This window comes from Cupressus sempervirens, chromosome 2, assembly GCF_028749045.1.
Source record: "Cupressus sempervirens isolate cs-2001-9-10 chromosome 2, ASM2874904v1, whole genome shotgun sequence".
Classification (NCBI taxonomy): Eukaryota; Viridiplantae; Streptophyta; class Pinopsida; order Cupressales; family Cupressaceae; genus Cupressus; species Cupressus sempervirens.
The window spans coordinates 696979794-696999131 of record NC_143119.1 but is presented as its reverse complement, the minus strand read 5'-3'; the positions used below and the strand labels follow the sequence as shown (position 1 = coordinate 696999131).

The 19338-nt window shown below is 37.2% G+C and overlaps 1 protein-coding gene across 1 annotated transcript; it reads left to right on the top strand.

The window, feature by feature from the left end:
• Positions 1-4609: 4609 nt before the first annotated feature.
• On the top strand, positions 4610-18883 carry LOC149575285 (envelope glycoprotein). Its single transcript, XM_089815073.1, has 2 exons — positions 4610-5193; positions 18086-18883. Exons 1-2 carry the CDS (start codon positions 5063-5065, stop codon positions 18642-18644), a joined length of 690 nt encoding a protein of 229 aa, XP_089671199.1. The 5' UTR covers positions 4610-5062; the 3' UTR covers positions 18645-18883.
• The last annotated feature ends 455 nt before the right edge of the window (positions 18884-19338 follow it).

Below are 19338 nucleotides of genomic sequence, written 5' to 3'. Positions count from 1 at the left end.
CCCCTCTCAGTTATTGTAAAGAATTCTATCAGAAGCTTCCTTTGATGAGCCCACTTTTCTCCTTCAGATAGTGCAAGGCTATAAGTTCAAGTCAAGTATTTCAATTGAGTTGATAAACTTGATCAACCAGATAGGATCACCTACACTTTTCTTCACTTTGAGTGCAGTAGACACAAAATTGCCAAATTTATATTGATTGTTCACAAATGACACTTCCCCAAGGATGTTATCAAATAGACAACGCATGGACAACATAATCAATAACCCTCATATAGTGGCATTATACATGCATCATCGTTTTACAATATTCCATGAGGAAGTGAGAAAAACTCTTGGGTGTAAAAAACTATTGGTATAGATCTGAGTGGAAAAGTAAAGGAAGTGTACATGTACATGGAGTTATCTAGATTCAAAATGTGCCAAATATGGATAAACTTGGTTCAAACAATGTTGCAGAGCTCAAAAGAGCACAACTTTTTTTTGACAAGTATGTTACCACTTGGAACCCTCATGAGGCTTCACAAAGAAATAATACACTCTTCCACAACTCCTTGGATGATCCATGCTTGCTCAATACAAATGAGATATTATCCAAAGAGCCTACTTATGACTATGAAGAATTGATTAATCAGGTTCAAAGACACACAAAATGTATACAAGGTACATGCTTAAGAAAAAAGGGTACAAAACTAGAGTGTCACTACAAAGCTCCATGGAAAGAACAAAGTAGATCTACTTTATCATGTGACGAGGATGGAAAAAAATATAACCCTACAAGAAATGAGATAGACTTAACATTCACAATCGAGAAATGTCAATAATTTGGAGAGCAAACATTGATTGCTAACCAATTTTCTCAGGGGAGCTTGTTGTCAAATACATTGCTAAATATGCATCTAAAGTAGAAAAAGCATCTGAGACATATATTGACATGTTAAAAATCTTCATCCCAACAACCTAACAACCCAACTCTTACAACATACAAGAAATTTATGATAGATTTTGTAGCTGAACATGACATAGGCACACAAGAAACATGTCACATGCTTCAAAAATTGCCTCTTGTTGTGTGCAGTCGTCCTTTCACATCCTTGAATGTTGGCAGGAAAATGTTCCAACAGATAATAGACATGTTAGACAGAAACCAAATACAATCTACATACTTGTAGGCATATGGTCAGTGACCTCCATATCTTGAGATGCTAACGCTTCTTAAATCTGCACGATTGTACATTTATTCTACAAATCGTAGAAATGATAGGTGGAAAGAACAAAAGGTGCAAGCCATTGTCAATGTTTACCCAAAGTTCAATAGCATTCCACATGTTGAGTCAGACTAATTTGAAATATTCTGCTAGAGTGAGATACTCTTATACAATTGACATTAGCTTGACGAAGAAAGAATTATTACAAATTGGACCAACATGAGTGCAAATGGATATCATGTTTGGCATGTCAATCACATGTTAGAATTTGAGCCAAAGTCAGAAGAAGAAGAAGAAGAAGAAGAAGTAGAAGAGGAGCAAGAAATGATGCAGATGAGTGAGTGGTAGATGTTGTCGCAAATGGGAACCTCACATAATATTACCCTCGATGAACTCAATATGCTTGGCAGGCATGATTTTGATAACAAGAACAAATGGGATCAAATTGTTGTTCCCCAAGATCTGCATGAAATTGCAACATAGTTCATAAATACAAATAAAAAAAATATTCAAGGTGAGAATGTCCTATCAGATTACCATATACTGAGTTATCCATTGTCAACAAGCCAACATGCAACACTTGCAATAATTATGGAACACAACGAATGTCAACCTCACAAACCTCTATACATGATTATTCAAGGAATAACTAGTACATGAAAATCATACTTGATTCACTGCATAAGAAATGGATTGAACAATAATGGTCAACCACGGCAAGGACAACTGCTAGTACTGGCCCCTACAAGTGTTGCTACATTCAACATACATGCATCTACTATACATATAGTGCTTAAGATACATATTAAACAAATGTAACCACTACAAAGGCAAGCATTAACTACATTGCAAGAGGAATTAAAAAAAAAAAAAGATACATTTTTATTGATGAACTGAGCTTCATTGGCCTAAAGCTACTATTGAAAATAGATAATAGACTATGATAAGCATTTTCTAAGAATCAACATCTCTTCTTTTGTGGCTTTTCCATCATCCTAGTCGATGACCTTGCCCAACTACCCCTTGTGATGGACAAGCCTCTATACACATCACATTCTACTACAAGAACATCATGGGAGGAATTCAAAATAGTCATCACACTACATACAATTTTTTGCCAACAAGGTGATGACATAGTTTCACCAACTCCTATAGAACATACAAAATGCAAAACCAACAAAAGAGGATTGGGAGCTCCTACTCACATGCACAAACCAACAAATTTCATCAAATGAAAAAGATGAATTTGACAAATCATACACCTAGTTGCTACAAATGATCTTGTCAAACTACACAGTAAAAAGATGTTGAAACTATCAAATTGTCCAATTGTAATAAATATAGCAATAAGCACTGCATGTAACATGGAATATGTAGTTGTTGAAGAGTGACTTGAAAAGGAGATCCTATTGTGCAAGGGGCAACATATAATGCTCATGACAAACATATGGACACAAGAAGGCCTCGTAAATGGAGAATTGGGTGAAATAATTGAGATTGTTTATAGTGATGGTTGCAAACCCCCACAACTTCCACTACACGTTGCAACAAGAATTGATAATTACAGTGGTCCTCCATGGGATAAAAATGACCCATAAGTAGTACCAATAATTCCGTTGACCTTGGACACATGAAGACAAACACCCCTAACAATGGCATGGGTTTTAACCATTCACAAATCCCAAGGGCTTACACTACACAAAGCAACAATTGACATTGGTAAAATAAAAAGGCAAGGGCTCACATTCACAACAATATCCAGAGTCAGATCACTAAAAGACCTTCACATCCAACTAGTTTTCTCCCTCAAAAGGTTCTCCAAAATGGAAAACAATCCATGCACAATCATAAGGAAAGGAGAAGAAACTCAATTACATCAAATTGCTCTCTCAACAATCAAGGTATACAACATTTTCATAGAATCATGCTCTCATTATGAAATACATGTACAATCACGCTCTTCTCAATATTCTAAAATAATTATGTTTCTACTAATGAAATCCAATTACTTATACACAGGACCCCAACTCAACATTTCGCGAACTTGAAATTTTTCCAATGAATGTCTCAAATTATTTGGTAAGGTTTATACATTACTTTGGTTTAATTTCCTATTTGGCTAATACTTCTTGTTGTCTCAAACTAAATGGTCCATGATTAATTTGAACATTCCGTATTGTGTTTTGCAACCCACTTCACAGAAAAGTTCTTTGAAGACAACAACACAATTTTTTTTTGCTTCGACATAGAGTTGGAATACATATAGAAACAACCAAGACTTAAACAAACAAGCTGATTTATCCAAGACAATTAGGCAATTAGTTCTAAAATATATCGGTATTTACTTGTAATAGGTGTGATATAATATAACCATATAGATTTGCTATTTAATTTTGGCTTGACAGTGTAAAAAAAGAAGATTTACAAATACAATTGTTTTGGAGTGTATGACTCGTTTGTCTTTGTCATGAAAGAATCAACATTTTTTTAATTTGACAATCAGCTTCACCCTTGGACCTACAAGTGCTGCTAATAATAATAATCCCTCCCCCATTAAATAGACACTATTAGGTAGGGGTCCCATGAGGAGGGGCTACAGGTCTATTTTTTAGGTACAGGAGGTCCCATGAGAATTTTTTTGAGGGGCTACAGGTTTAATTATAATCTTTTCCTTCATAATAGGAGCCCCACTTTTTTAGGAAGCGGATGAAAATGGGGTGGGGCTGGAAATAGCCCCACCAACTTAGGGAAAAATCTAGCCATTTGTCAAAAACTGAGACTTTAAAACTGAAAAAGTCTTTTATCATAAAATAAATTTTAAAATTTTTTTTCTTAAATTTGGGAGCTGAAACTCAAATTACAAAATCCATAGGACCGCTTAGCTTACAAATTTCCTAAAAAATTTCAGCGGGTGCAACTCTATTTTTAAGGAAGCTGGCTTCCATGGGACCCTAGCCTTAGGTAGGGGTCCCATAGGAGGGGCTTGGGCTCTATTTTTGTGGAGCGGGTGGCTCCATGGTAATATTTTAGAGGGGGCTAAAGCTTTAATTGGAATCTTTTCCTACTAATAGGAGCCCCAAATTTTTAGCCCTCTCAATTTGAGCGGGTGAAAATGGGGTGGGGCTTGATTTAGCCCCACTAGCTCAAGGAAGATTTCTGCCATTTGTCAAACCTACTCTTCATTTTTCCACCAAAATGAAATAATCCCACTAAACAAATTTATGAAAAAATATATTTTTTAATTTTCAAAATTCATGAAACAATCATCTTCCTTGAATTCTGGTCCTAATTTTTAAAACGGATTCACATACAAATCTATAAGACCGCTTCCCTTTTTAAATATGCCTAAAAAATCTCAGTAGCACCCGCTCTACTTTTAACGAAGCGGGTGCCCATGAGACCCCGACAGTACTCTCTATTGGCGACACTAAACTGCCCTAAAATGTAATACCCCTTGCAGGTGGCCTCACAAGCATACAAATGGAAGTCAACAAAACGTGTCTAGAATCTTCGGTGAGGCATTTTAGACTTGGCCGCCAAGTATAATCTGTAGTACGATACCGAACCCTAGGCCGCCGCAAATAGCATCTCCATATAAGTTACGAATAATCGAGAAATTTTGAATGTTTGAAGATCACTGCAAAACAGTTTTCTTTTTCTATTTAAATATTGGAAGAGAGCTGTAAAACAGATATTTTGGCTCGGAGGGCTATGTATGGCATCTGTTTCTTTGCCAAACTGAAATCTGGTGCAGAGGGCAGTTCAGGGCTTCTGATTCTATAAAGCTGAAATCTCGGTCTGAAGGGCAGTCGAGGACATCTGTTCCTCTTGGTCGTTGATGTGGAAGGGAGAAAGAAATGGTATTTTGGGAGATAACATTGGCCACGGCGTACTTCCTTGGTCTGAAGAGAACATACAGGCTTGCACTAAAGCTTCAACGGCGCCTCATCAAGCCGCGGCATCCCCGCCTTCGAGATTTCGTTCACAGGTTACCATCTTTCTTCTTCCTGTTTATTACTTTCTAGTTTCCGGAAAAGACTAAAGTAACTGGTAAATAGGCAACTATGGATTTGATCCTTGTTTATTCGATAAATCTCAATCTGTCAGAATCAAGTTTTAAGGCATGGGCGCCTTGCATAATCTGATTGCAAAATTTTAAAAGTAAGTTTGAGGGAAATGAAAAGAACTCTCCCCGTGCAAGGCTTGGCTTGAGTGTGATTTAAAAATAGTATATGATTTGCGTTTCCTCCCTTTTCTGCTTTTCTTGTCTGAAGAGTAGAACCAAACCCTGCTAGATAGTTCAAAGCTCTTATCAACTCATCAATGGTGCGTCTTTTAAGAGATCTTTATAAACAGCACATTTAAAACAACGATCGTGTTCGTTTTTTCATTCAAAAAGTTCACAATGAAAAAGGGACAGAAAAACATGTAACCTAATAACTCAAGGCAGACCACGCAAAAATTAATGATGTTTATTTTAGAGTCTACACAAGTTTAAACCCCTAGATGCCAAAAATTACTAATCTTTAATGAATAAACCAGCATTTATGAACAAGTTGCTGTTGAACCAGGGGCGGACATGTCCCCTTTGTTTTTAATTATCATAAAGAAGAGAATTTGAATGTACTAATTCTTTCCTCTCCAATAAGTGGTAGAAGTCTATAATGTGTCCATGCCATTAATGGATATGCCGATCAGTTGATCCATTCTCTCACGGACTAGGGACAGAACTTAGCAGAATTTTGTGTTTCTGTGCTAGTAGAATTCCTTTTGTCGTTTTAATAATTTTTATACAGCTTAACAGTAACGCGTTCAAGATTATCAAGAATTGCTTTAGGGTTTGAAGAATTTCGTTTTATAAAGTTGCAAGCTTATATAATTGCCTCATTTTTCTACTAGCTATCATTTAGATGTCCTTTTCTAAGAGTTATATGAGATAGTTAAAGAATCGATTTATTTTCCAAAAGGAGTGTGGTGCCCGATTTTTTTCCAGCTGTCCCTATCCCGGAAATGTCCTGGGGAGAGGAAATGCTTAGGAGCTTTTGAGTTTGACTTTGCCTTATAGAGTAAATTTGACTTTGACTCTCAAAGTGATACAAATTTGGCATATGGGTTCTGCTAATTCATATATTTTAAGGTTCTATTATGTAAAGTGCATGCTTTACCCATATTTTCATATGGATATTATAAATTTCTCTAGATATTTTGTAATTATCAATGCTGTTATTGTTAAATATAGAGCTCAGAAAATAAGGTGATAAACAACAATAAGGAGCCAATCAAGATGCAAGAGAGGCACATAGAAATACCTTGGGAAAACCCTTCTAGAATGGAGTGAAAAAACCGAGCCACACAACAAAAGATCACTTTATTTATTGATAATGAAAATATTCAAGCATACAATGCCTTGTGCTAGATGCGATATATATTACTCATAGAGAGACTCTTCACATTATAACCGAAGGTCTGTTGAGTTTCCCAAAATATATCTCTTTATTTTAAATACAACTCTACGTATTTTCATGCCTCAATGCATGTTGAATTACATTTTAATCATAAGTATTCTTTTCAGCTGAAGGTGGCGATAGCCGTATTAACGTCCTGAGAAAAAGATTTTTATCGCAGCTACAAACTTCAACTGTTTTATAGTCATTCTCTTGCCATCCCCTAGTTGTCCCTAAATTTGGCAAAAAAATCCATCCCCTAGATATTTTTTGTCACACCAGAAATTTGCCCCTCTGTCCCCTGCCATACTTGCCCTGGAAATTTGGGGTAACACTTGGAAATAAAATTCACAGGTGTCTCCTCGATAGTGCTTTTATCTTTTGTCCCGCTGCCCCCTGCCATACTTTGTCCTGAAAATTTGGGGTAACACTTAAGAAACAAATTTAAGGGTGGATACTTGATAGTGGTTTTATCTTTTATCCTCTATGGCTTATCTTAGCAGTGTTGTGAATTAAGAAATTGGTACGAATCCAATAGAGAATAGGTATTATTAAATTAAATGGTTGATCTACGAAAGTTTGGTTTGATAATCTACTACTCAAGTTGCATCACAATAATTTTAAATTTTTTGTTCTAACAAAGCCTGTTCATCTTACATTTCCACTAATTTCCCCTGTAGAATTAATTAACTTGCAACAGTTTTAATTGTGCAAAATGATAACAGAATAAAGTAGCAACAGAGGAGACAGAGTAAATCACACGAGACACTCATTTACATCTGGGGAGAGCCAAATGGGTGAAAAGCGCCAGTTAGTGTATTTGATTCAGCATTTTATTCACTACAACAATACTAGTTTTTGAAGACAGCCAATTTAATGGTCTTACTGAGGCTGCATGCATATCATATAGTCACCTCTATGACCAATTTACTCAGCATTTTGATAGTAACTGTTTTTATTCTCTTTCTGTCACAGCAATATGAAAGTACCTATACTCTGCCAACTGACTAGCATTGCATTCACCTTTTTTAATCTTCTTTCATTCTTCCAAGTGCTCCAAGGTTCAACATGGTGGATCTTGGGGTTTTGTGACATGGAGAAGCAGTGATCAGCATGCTCCTTTGGGCGTAATCCTGGTATTTTGCATTGGAAATTAGCAGGTCAGTCTCTTGGTTTAATGGCAAGCTTGGGCCATCAAATGGCATCAGTGCCATCAAACGGTGACATGGACTAACTGCCTCTCATTGATCTGTTAATGCTGGTGTTTGTATCACAAATTAACAGGTCAACCTTTTGTTTTAATGGCAAGTGTTGGCCAACTAAACAGTTATCTTGGGATGGTAATGATCACAGTTCAACTTCCTTGCTTGGGAATATTGATGGTTGCCTTCCAGGGCAATGACCGGCCATATAACTGCCACTTATCCGCCCATGGCCTGCCAGAATCAGATTTCCATTCAGCAAATATGTTGATAACAGGAACAGCCAGCAATGCATTGTAAAAAGAAATAAATATTATGATAGGTTTTTTTGAAGGGCAATTAGAAAGAAGAAGATGCATCTACATTCAAGGAAGATATGCAACTACAACCTGGGAGGTGGCAATGAGAGAGGTAAAACTTATAAAGATTATCCTTGTCACCGTTGTAAAGAGGTAAAAATAAAAAGACAATATTTTAAGGGTAATTGAGAAGGAGAGATGTTGATCTGCAGTATTCATGTACCTTATTGTTTTTCATTTCAAATATAAGCAAGTGGGGAGCTAACTTCATTTGTGTAAGCAAGTTAAGGTTTTGGTTAGGCAGCAAGCAACTGTAAATTCTATTTGTGGAAAAAGAGCAGCCTGGGATGTCAAGAGGTGCCATTTTGAGGAATTTATGTTCTTATGATTCATATGAAAGCAATGCGTGATTTTTCTCACCACTTGTGGCTAAGCACATTATGCAGAAAGCAAGTGTATTTAATTGATGACCAAAGGCCAAAGTGTCACAGAGGTGACAAGAAATTAGTTTCCCTTTTCTTCAAGCAAGTTGAAATTTTATGGGATATAATAACAATAGTAACATATGCTATGTCACAAGGTTCGAGTTCGAGTTCGACAACAATGAAATTCGGATTAAGTTCAACAAGGAAAAAATAATTAAAAAAATTCGACATTAAATTTGCTATATATTAAACAATATATAAATAATGAAAACATTAAAAGGTCAAAATAATTTTAAAATGTTAATTTGAAATGATATTATATTATAAAAAAAAATAGTCAAATATATTATTTAATAAAACAAAATATTACTATATTAACTACAAACGAATATAAATATATTTTTTCACTTATAAAATTAAAATTATAAAAAATAAAACAACATTATTAAATTTGGATGCATAACAATAAATTTAAAAACAATGTAGTATAAGTATAGTCAATATAAAAGCTGTGCGACGGAGTTTCTGTCCGGGTCCACAACACAATGAAAGTTCTCATTGTGCTTGATGAAATTTCTTGTGGACTTCATTTTTGCCCTCACTATTCTCTGCTGCCCAAAAATTGGCTCTCCCAAAAATTGTCTTGTAACTTGTTTAAATTTTTTCGGAGAAAAATTAAATCGTAACCTGATCTTATTTGTTGTCGTTTCAGGATCTCGAATGGGCTCATATACTTTATCGACAAAATGAGCATTGGAGTTTTAAAAATTTCTGAACAAAAAAGCTCACAGACTGTGTCGTTGTAATGGGCACCCTAGAAATGCCCAAAAGATTGAACCAATTGTTGATAGTGATTTTAATGTCTTTGCATAGATATGAAACCACATAACATGAACAAGAAGGAATTTATGCAAAACTGAAGATTGAACTACTATTGAAATAATATTAGTTTTCAAGCTAATAAAATCCAATACGCAGCAAACTTTCTAACTCATTAATTACTCTAGCATTATAACATGTTATTCCAGTGATGATTTCCCAACTTGCTGTTACAGTAATATGAATAGTGCTGTGCTACAATGCCGGTACAATGAAAACCGCCTTCAATCAGGTCAAGACCCTCATAAAAACATTCCTCCACAATGGCATAAGTATCGGACAAAGAATGAGAATGGTATGAGCAAACACTCAATCCGCCTGTAGCTGGAAATGTGCTCAAGCTGCCTGTTAATGAAGCTAATAGCAATGAATTCCAAAGGCCAAACCCCAAGGGAATGGCCTCTAGAATGTTACAAGAGAGGATAGATGTCCTCTAATGCCAAGAACATATCTGTAACTCACACATCCAATTTCTTCTCATATTCAACCTACCCAACAATAGCCGGAAGCTCTCCTTTTATTCCTACTTCATAGGGTCAGCCACTTTTCATAAGCAATGTGGGATAAATGGAATAAAATAAAATAAAATAAAAGGCTAATGGTCACACAATCGGATAATTGCTAAAGTGGGGACATTACAGTCTGCCCCCCTCAAAATTGCTTGTCCACAAGCAATCTTAGTCTTGTTTGCTATAACACTTGCTCACTCTCCCAAGTAGTATCTTCCTCTGGCAGGTCCCTCCATCTGACTAAATATTCTTTAATCACCCTGTTCTGCAGAGTCCTTTCCTTGGTATCCAAAATAGCCTCAGGTTACAATACGAGCTTTCCCTCCTCATCCAATGGTGGCAATTTTGCAGAAGGCACAACTCTTTGACCAATGGCTTTCTTGAGCCTCGACACATGAAACACATTATGCACCTGATTGCCTTCTGGAAGCTCAATCTCGTAGGCAACCTCGCCCACCCTGCGAATCACTCTCTAGGGACCATAAAACCTAGGCTTCAACTTCTCTGCTCCGCTCTTCTTGAGTGATGATTGTCTGTATGGTTGTAGCCTCAAGTAAACCATATCCCCAACCTCAAAGTTGTGCTCTATCCGGTGCTGTTCAGCATACAATTTCTGCTGATTTTGGGCTTGTTTTATATTCACCTTGAGCACCCTCAAAAATCCCAACTATCCCGCAAGAAGTCTTTGGCTTTGGGCACACTACTATCCCCCAAAACTAGATTCGTGAAGCTAGGTGTTTCATAACCATACAATGCCATGAATGGAGTCATCTTGATGGACATATGATAAGTGGTGTTATAACAGTACTCTCTCATATGTAGCCATTTGACTCAAACTCTCTGTTGTGTAGTCACATAGTTCCTCAGATATCCTTCCACCCATTTATTCACAATTTTTGTTTGCGCATCTGTCTACAAATGATAACTAGTGCTAGGTGTAAGCTCTGTACCACAACCTAAACGATTCTTGCCAAAAAGCACTCATAAATTTACTATCCTGATCACAGACGATGAAACTAGGGAGCCCATGTAACTTGAATATCTCTCTAAAGAAAAGATCAACCACTTGTGCTGCTGTGTAAGTGGATGGAATAGCAAAGAAGTGAGCAAACTTCGTCAGCCGGTCAACTACCACATAGATGCAATCTCTCTTCTGTACTCGTGGTAATCCGGTGATGAAGTCCATAGAAATACTTTTTCATTTCCTATTTGAAATGGGTAAAGGCTGTAACAACCTTGCAGGATATGTGTGCTCTCCCTTATTCTGTTGACAAACTGCACACTCCATGACATGCTTTTGAACATCATCCTTGAGCCCTTTCCATGTGAACCGCTCACGGATCTGCCTGTAGGTCTTAAAGACCCCTGGATGTCCAGCTATAGGTGCATCATGAAATGCCTTAAGTATTACTTCCCTAAACTGTGATGAAGGAATCAAATATATCCTACCCTGGAACTTGATCAATCCATCCATTACCACATAATGATCATCCTATATGATGCTTGCAATCACTCCAGAAGCCCAAGTGTCCCTTGAATACTCTGTTGTAATCTTATTTCTCCAATCTCCTGTTATCTTAGCTAGAGCACAAATATGAGGTCTCCTGGATAAAGCATTTGCTACCACATTCTTCTTACATTTGACAAACTCAATGTCAAAGTCATAAGCTTGCAACTTCGTAATCCACTTCTGCTGTCTATTATTCAAATCATGCTGACTCATGAAGTATTTGATGCTGTTGTGATCAGTCTTGATAACAAACTACCCTCCAACTAGGTAGGACCGAAACTTGGCCAATGCATGCATAATAGCCAACATCTCCTGATCATAGATAGAATAGGTCCTTTCCACTCCACGGAGCTTCCTACTCTCAAAAGCAATGGGATGCTTCTCCTGCATCTAGATTACCCCAATCCCATCACCTGACGCATCACAATGAAGCTCAAATGGTTTTGTGAAGTCCAGTAGAGTTAATACTGGACATGATGACATCACCTTCTTGAAATGATTGAAGGATCTTTGAGCTTCCCTTGTCCATACGGAGGCTCTTATCTTGGTGAGGTCTGCCAAGGGTGTAGTGGTATGTGAAAATCCCTTAACAAATCTCCTATAAAACCTGTAGAGACCAAAGAACCCCTTAAGCTGTGTGAGGCTCGTAGGAGTAGGCCAATCAACAATAGCTCTAATCTTTTCGGGATCTACTCGAACTCCATCTGCGCTGATGATATGCCCAAGGTATAGTAACACAGTCAACCCAAACTCGCACTTAGATTTCTTTGCATTTGGTGACTCTTTCTGCAAAATGGACAACACCATCTCAAGATGTTGTAAATGCTCCTCCCAAGTTTTACTAAAGACTAAAATGTCACCAAAGAAAATCAAGACAAATCTCCTAAGCTGCCCCCTAAATACTTAATTCATGCAGCTCTGGAACATAACAGGGGCATTGGTTAGCTCAAATGCATTAAACAAAATCTCGAAGTGGCCATAGTGACACTGAAAGACTGTCTTCTCAATGTACTCCACCCTCATCCTAATTTGATGATACCCTGACTGTAAATCAATCTTCGTAAAGAAGCATGCAACATGTAGCTCATCAATTAGCTCATCTATTTGCAGGATGGGATATCTATTCTTAATGGTCTTCTTATTTAATGCTCTATAATCGATGCACATGTGCATCGTCCCATCCTTCTTCTTTACCAATACTACTGCTGAAGCAAAGGGGCTCTTTCTAGGCTCGATATGCCCCATCTCCAACAAATCCTTAATCGCCTTCTCTATCTCATCCTTGTGTTTCTTAGGATGACGATAAGGAGTAATCATAATTGGTTTGGCTCCCTCTTCGAGCTCAATAACTTGTTCTATCCCTCTATCAGGAGGAACCCCATGTGGAATCTCGCGAAATACCTTAGTGTGCCTTTCAAGCATCTCCTGGATATTTGGTGGATGACTCTTCACCTGTGGCTCTTGTAAAGTTGGCATAGTGAAACATTCTATTGCCCACTCTATGTCATTATGTCGAAAAAGTCTTTGCATTCTCCTCAGGGAGACTACTTTGCAACTCCCATCTGAAAGTCGTCTAAGCACAACAGTTCTACCTTCATGCTGAAACGTCATCTCCAATTTTGCTACGCTGAGTGTGAACTCGACCAGCGAGGCCATCCATGTCATGCCAAGGATGATATCATAGTCTCTCATGTCTACTACATAGAACTCATCCTCCAACTCATAACCATCTCCAAAGCTGATGTGAAGATTAGATATCTTCCGAGTGCATAATAATTTGACACCATTAGCTACCATCACTCTAAACCCGGCATGCTCCTTGATTTGTAAACCTCTCTTGGCTACCAATTATGCATCTATGAAATTATGTGTAGCCCCAGTGTCAATGAGTGAGATTACTTTTTGACCTTGGATAGTACCCCTAATCTTAAATGTGATTGCCTTTTGAGCCTGCGTTAATTGTGCAGTGACTTTTCATCCTTAGGTCCATATAATCCCTAAGGGAAATATCCACCTGAAACTCCGGTCCACTAGCCTCCCAATCCCTCCTGAACCGATCTTGTAACTCGGTAATCTGCGGTTCATTAACTGGTTGAATCGGATCTCTGGGTGGGAAGGTGGGTAGAAGAGGTCTTGAGCTCGATGTTTGAGCTGGGCGTGCAACATGTCTAAAGTTATTAGCCTTATTCCCATTGTTGCCATGTCCATTATTACCATTAATGTTATTCTCAGGACCGTTGATGTTGCCTCCGTCTCCATTATTATCATTGCTCCTATTGTTATCGTTTCCTTCATTATTATTGTTTCCATTGTTGGCATCACCTAGATTAATATTGATGCCCATCTGTCTCGCCATAAGCTCTAACATCATATCCATTTGCCTATTTTGCTCTTGTTGCATATGCTGCCCCTCCTCTAATGTACCTGGTAATCGTCTGAACATTAACTCCTCCTGATTTGGACCGGTATTTCTGCCTCCGCCTAGTCCTGTATCTTTGTCATCTCAATCACCCATTCTGTTGTCTTGTTCAAAGAATATCTTCTCTGTGTCTGTAGGACTGGATTGTATGTCCTTCTACACGGATGAACTAGATTGTTCGCTTTGCAAGTTTGAAGTCCTACTTTTTCTTGCTCTGGTATTGTGGAAATTATAAAGCCCTTGTCGCATGTTCAAACATAAATGCTTAGCCCTTTTAATTTCTGCTTTTAGTGTTTTAACATTTTGTCAAACACTTTTCCGTCTATCCGGCTGTTCCAAATTCCCTATAAGACCTCCATAGGATGGCAGGACTTATAGCTCTGGTGCCACTGTAATGGGCACCCTAGAAATGCCCAAAAGACCGAACCAATTGCTGATGGTGATTTTAATGTCTTTGCATAAATTTAAAACCACATAACATGAACAAGAAGGAATTTATGCAAAACTGAAGATTGAACTACTATTGAAATAATATTAGTTTTCAAGCTAATAAAATCAAATACATAGCATACCAACTCACCAATTACTCCAGCATTATAACATGTTTTCCTAGTCATGATTTCAGTCAGATTTCTCAACTTCCTGCTATAGTAATATGAATAGTGCTGCGCTACAGTGCTAGTACAGTAAAAACTGCCTTCAATCAGTCCAAGATCCTCATAAAAACATTCCTCCATAGTGGCATAAGTATCGGACAAGGAATGAGAATGATATGAGCAAACACCCAATCCACCTGAAGCTGGAAATGCGCCCAAGCTGCCTATTAATGAAGTTAATAGCAATGAATTCCAAAGGCCAAACCCTAAGGGAATGACGTCTAGAATGTCACAAGAGAGGATAGACGTCCTCTAATGCCAAGAACAGATCCGTAACTCACGCATCCAATTTCTTCTCATATTCAACCTGCCTAACAATAGCTAGAAGCTCTCCTTTTATTCCTACTTCATAGGGTCGACTACTTTTCACAAGCAATGTGGGAAAAATAAAATAAAATAAAATAAAAGGCCAACGATCACACAACTGGACAACTGCTAAAGTGGGGACATTACAATCGTACGGATTTAAGAGCAAACTTGAATGATTTTTTTAAATTTTATACTAATTCGCCAAAGTTCGAACTTCATACGCAAAGTAAGGCGAACCCTGTGACTAAGAACATATGTATTCACTCACGTTGTTGTAAGCATTATAATTATTGTATTTCATAGGTATCTGTATAGGCCTGATTTAATATCATAGTTTTTGTAACCTACCTATGCAAATGATGATCGTGGTATGTATTTGATCTTGAGTTTGGTCTTTTCTAGACAGCAGTCAGCAAGCGAAAGATTGAGTTGGTTGCCAAAACAAAGCAGTATAGGAAGACTAAGTTGACGAGTAATATTGTGGTATATTATTAATGCAGATGAAATTGCTGTATTAGGGCGGAGATTGCATTTTCTGGTGGCTTTTGAATATACTGTGGCGGCTTCAAATTTTTGATATTTTGCTGCTTCCAAGAAATGAGTTTGTATGAGGTGAAGGTCAGTGGTAAATAAACAATGTGGCACCGGGAGTTGGTTGAGTGGGGCTTTGATTAATGATTTGTTGAAGCAAATGCCTTTCTCCCTTGCAGGTTTTGAAAATAGTTAATACTTTTGTTGCCTATCTACTATGCAAAAGAATTCTGACCCGTCTAACAGTAGGCAGCTAATTGTGTATCCAATGTGGGAATGTTACACGAACAGGGTGGATTCCATATGTTTGAGAGGGTTAGCTTCCTAACATAATGGAACGTTTTGTATTTTGGTGTGCTATTTACATCAAATAACACTGCATGAACATTTAATTAAAAGGAAAAAGAAAGGGAGAGACTCTAGATGGACAGAAATTCAAAGAACACCTTTTTAATGCAGGATTCAAGAAAAATATTTTCCTCTTCTCCCTAATGTTGATGGAGATGTGTGTAAGCTTTCTATAATGGGATAGTTGAGATCTCTTGAAATACTACTTCAAAGGTTTGAGCAGAGATGGCAACATGCAGTGGTGCAAAGCTTGTTAGAAATAAGGTTTCTCAACCTTAGGTAAATCCCTTCGCATAATTTCTTACTTATTTTCCTATGTAATTGTTTACGCAACTAATGATGACATTTTATGGGTCTCATTTGATGAAGCTATGCCAACGACAGTTAGAAATAGAAAATTGTAATGAAAGAGTTTTGCATGTGCACAAGCTTTGCGTGCTATTTTGAATAATGCATGCAAGGAGGTGTTATAAATTGAGGTGTGAGGATTGCAGTTGTAGTACAAGGTTATTTGCAGGTATTGTTATGTTGTCAGAGTTGTTCCAGAGTTCAACACTTGTCTCCTCTTGTAAGAAACTTGCTCTGCTAGTGTACACAATCATAGTATGTACTTAAATCTAAGTTACCAGTGCTGGGTGCTGATTCTCACATTGTTTTTTTTTTGGATTTTGGATGCACTTGGGTGAGGCCATATATATATATATATATAATATAATAATTTTATGCAAAGAAATACAAGAAATTAAAAAAAAAACCATTCCATAGCATGATCATTGATAGTTCAAATTGAAATAACAGTAATACTAATAAGTTAATAACATGTTTTTAAAGTCACTTAAGTCACTGGGAGTTGAAAAAACTTGGATGCTCTCCAGATTCACCTGGATGCTCTCTGGATTCTCCCCGCTGCGACCTGCAGGTGTTGGACAAGCTTCCTGTGAGCACTGTTGCAGCATCCAGCATCTGGTGATTTCCTGGATGCACCGGTATCTTAGACTTGAATACATTGAGAAGGCATTTGGAGTGGGTTTTTTTCTCATGAAAGGGTTTTCCCCATGTACATCTTGTGTTGTGTGCATTTATCTGCGGCGATGTCATTTTATATTTTCTGTAATGCACATCTTTATAATAACTGTTAAAAGGTTCAAAAATTTGCATTATCTTTCCTCAGTAGTTTGGTGTAGGCAATGCTTTTCACAATTCAAACCTTTGCATCACCAATGAATTAAAAAAAGTAATGTGCATTCAAGAAGTAGAAAAACATATATTATTAGAAGGATTCTAAATTTGTAACCCAACTCTTGTTGGATAATACTTGCATTTGTTTATTACATTTCATTCTGGAAGTTGTTGTAAGACTATCTTCTACCTTTGCCTTGGTAAAAATTCAAAACTTGGTCTTTTTTATAATATAACAACTTTGTATGCTAGGCTGCTTGATACTACATGAATATGAATAATGTGAAATGGAATTCTAAATCAGTGTCTTTCTTCTACTGGCATTAAAGTCAATGAAGGTTTGTGTTTCTCCATTTGTGGGTCAAATATACGGACTATGATTGATCTTGCATGCTTTCTTTTGAAACGTAGTCTTCTGGGGAATTGACTTTGACTATGATAATGAATCAAAAGACAAATTTGTTTGAGGAGTTTGTACATGTTGAAGATATTATTCCAAATTTGCTACACGCCAAGCTGGAACAGGATAGGCTTTTGATTATATGAGAACTAAACTGGTGGTTATGTTATTCCTATTTGCAGGAAAGGCACCAAATGTGCTATGTGCTTTCACTTTTTTCTTTTTGGGTTGGGTTGGGTTTCTTCAGCCCTTTTTCAATTTTTGTAACTTACTACACGTTCCTGCTTTTTATTGTAGCAATTGAACGAAGTTTTTGTTTTTGTGTCAATTTATTTTTCAGCATTTCTTAGTACTTTGTTGCTTATTTGAGTTGTGACTTGTAAACTTCTTTAAATGTTTGTGCATGTTTTATGCTTGCTTCAATGTTTGAACATGTTTATGTTTTTAATAAAGTGACCAAACAAAGTTAAGTTTCCTTTACAAATTAGTTGTTTAGTTTTTTTTTAATTACTTGTGTTGAGCTAGTCTTCTATCAAAGAATTGTTGAATGGGATGGTTGTTCCTGGTCAGAGAGAGCAAAATGCAACATGTGTTTTGTGTTGATGATCTACATGAACATATAATGTTTTAGAGGTTACTTAGAAGAACCAAATTGGATAGAAGTTAATACTGTTTTTCTTCTTTTGTCACCTTGAGTCTCCTCTGAGAAGCCTTTTTGGAGCTTATTTTCACTGACTCGGTTCTGACAAATTGTTTGCAATATCCTGCAGGCGCACTCGAAATGTATTTGATGTAGCACTCACTGTGCACAGGAAAGTACAAGAGCGAGACATTGAAGTAGGGAGGAATCTTGGTAATTGGATTTTGCGATTTCTTGACCGAGTCAAACCATCAGCCAACATTAGAGGAGATCCTCCCTCCAAGCTTTTAGGTAGTGAGGCGATGTCTACTAGCAGAACTGCTGCGGCCAAAGTCAAACCATCTAGAGGAATCAGTTCTGCAAGTGCACACCATTTGAGTGGAGACAGAGAAACTGGTAGAAGTCTTTTTGTTGCATCTAACCAAGTGTCTAGAATAGAAAATGGGCACTTCACCTCATTATCAAAGTACAGAGAGAAAGAAGGATTTCATTTTCGTTCAGTGCTTGGAATAAGGTCATTACCTAAGATGACACACAACCTTTTCTGGCAGCCTGTGAAACAAAATCTCAGAACCTTGGGTTCCTGTGCAGATGTGTCATTCAATGCTTCCGTAACATCACAATTCTATTCAAAACAATTTTCAAGAGGTGTCATACGTGGAGATATTGCTGCATGGATGCAACACTAAAAGAGGCCAAAGCTACTAAATTTTTAGAAGTTTATGGTGTACATGAAATAATGGAATGAGTTTTTGTTTATATAAAGTCTATCTAGAGCTCAAATTAATCTTTCCAGGCTGCCTTACTCCTCGCAGGATTAGGGTTGAATATAGCTGCAGTTGATGAGCTTTTGTTCATGATCAAGTTGCGTTCATTTGAACCCATGTAGATCAATTATCCTGTGAAAATATCAGACATTGCAAAGGAATCTTGATTAGTGAGTTGATGATTCCTGTGATTTTGAATTTTTTGACTGCATGTAAGAGCAAGGTAATTTTTTTTCCTTTCTTCGTATTAGGAGCAGAAAATGATATGGAACAAATAGAGCATCATACTTACTTTTTCTTAAGATTAAGAAAATAATCTTACTTTGGAAATTTTACCAAGGGAGGGCCGTTAAACCCAACTTTTACTTCTGAAATGTTCTTTAAGGTGAGCTCCCAATTTCAAAGCAAGGTTTATGCCTGCTGGGTTTTGGACCTGGTTCTTACCGATGGTGAGGCCCTGACTCAACCACTTGAGCACAACCCAGTTAAACAAGTGGCAGGTTAAACATTAGTACAGAGCTTGGAGTTTACGTGGGGCTGGGTATGTTTTTTTAACTGTCAAATGGCTCAGTGGTAAGTTTGACAACCATATCCAAAGAACAAGGGTGTTAGGTTC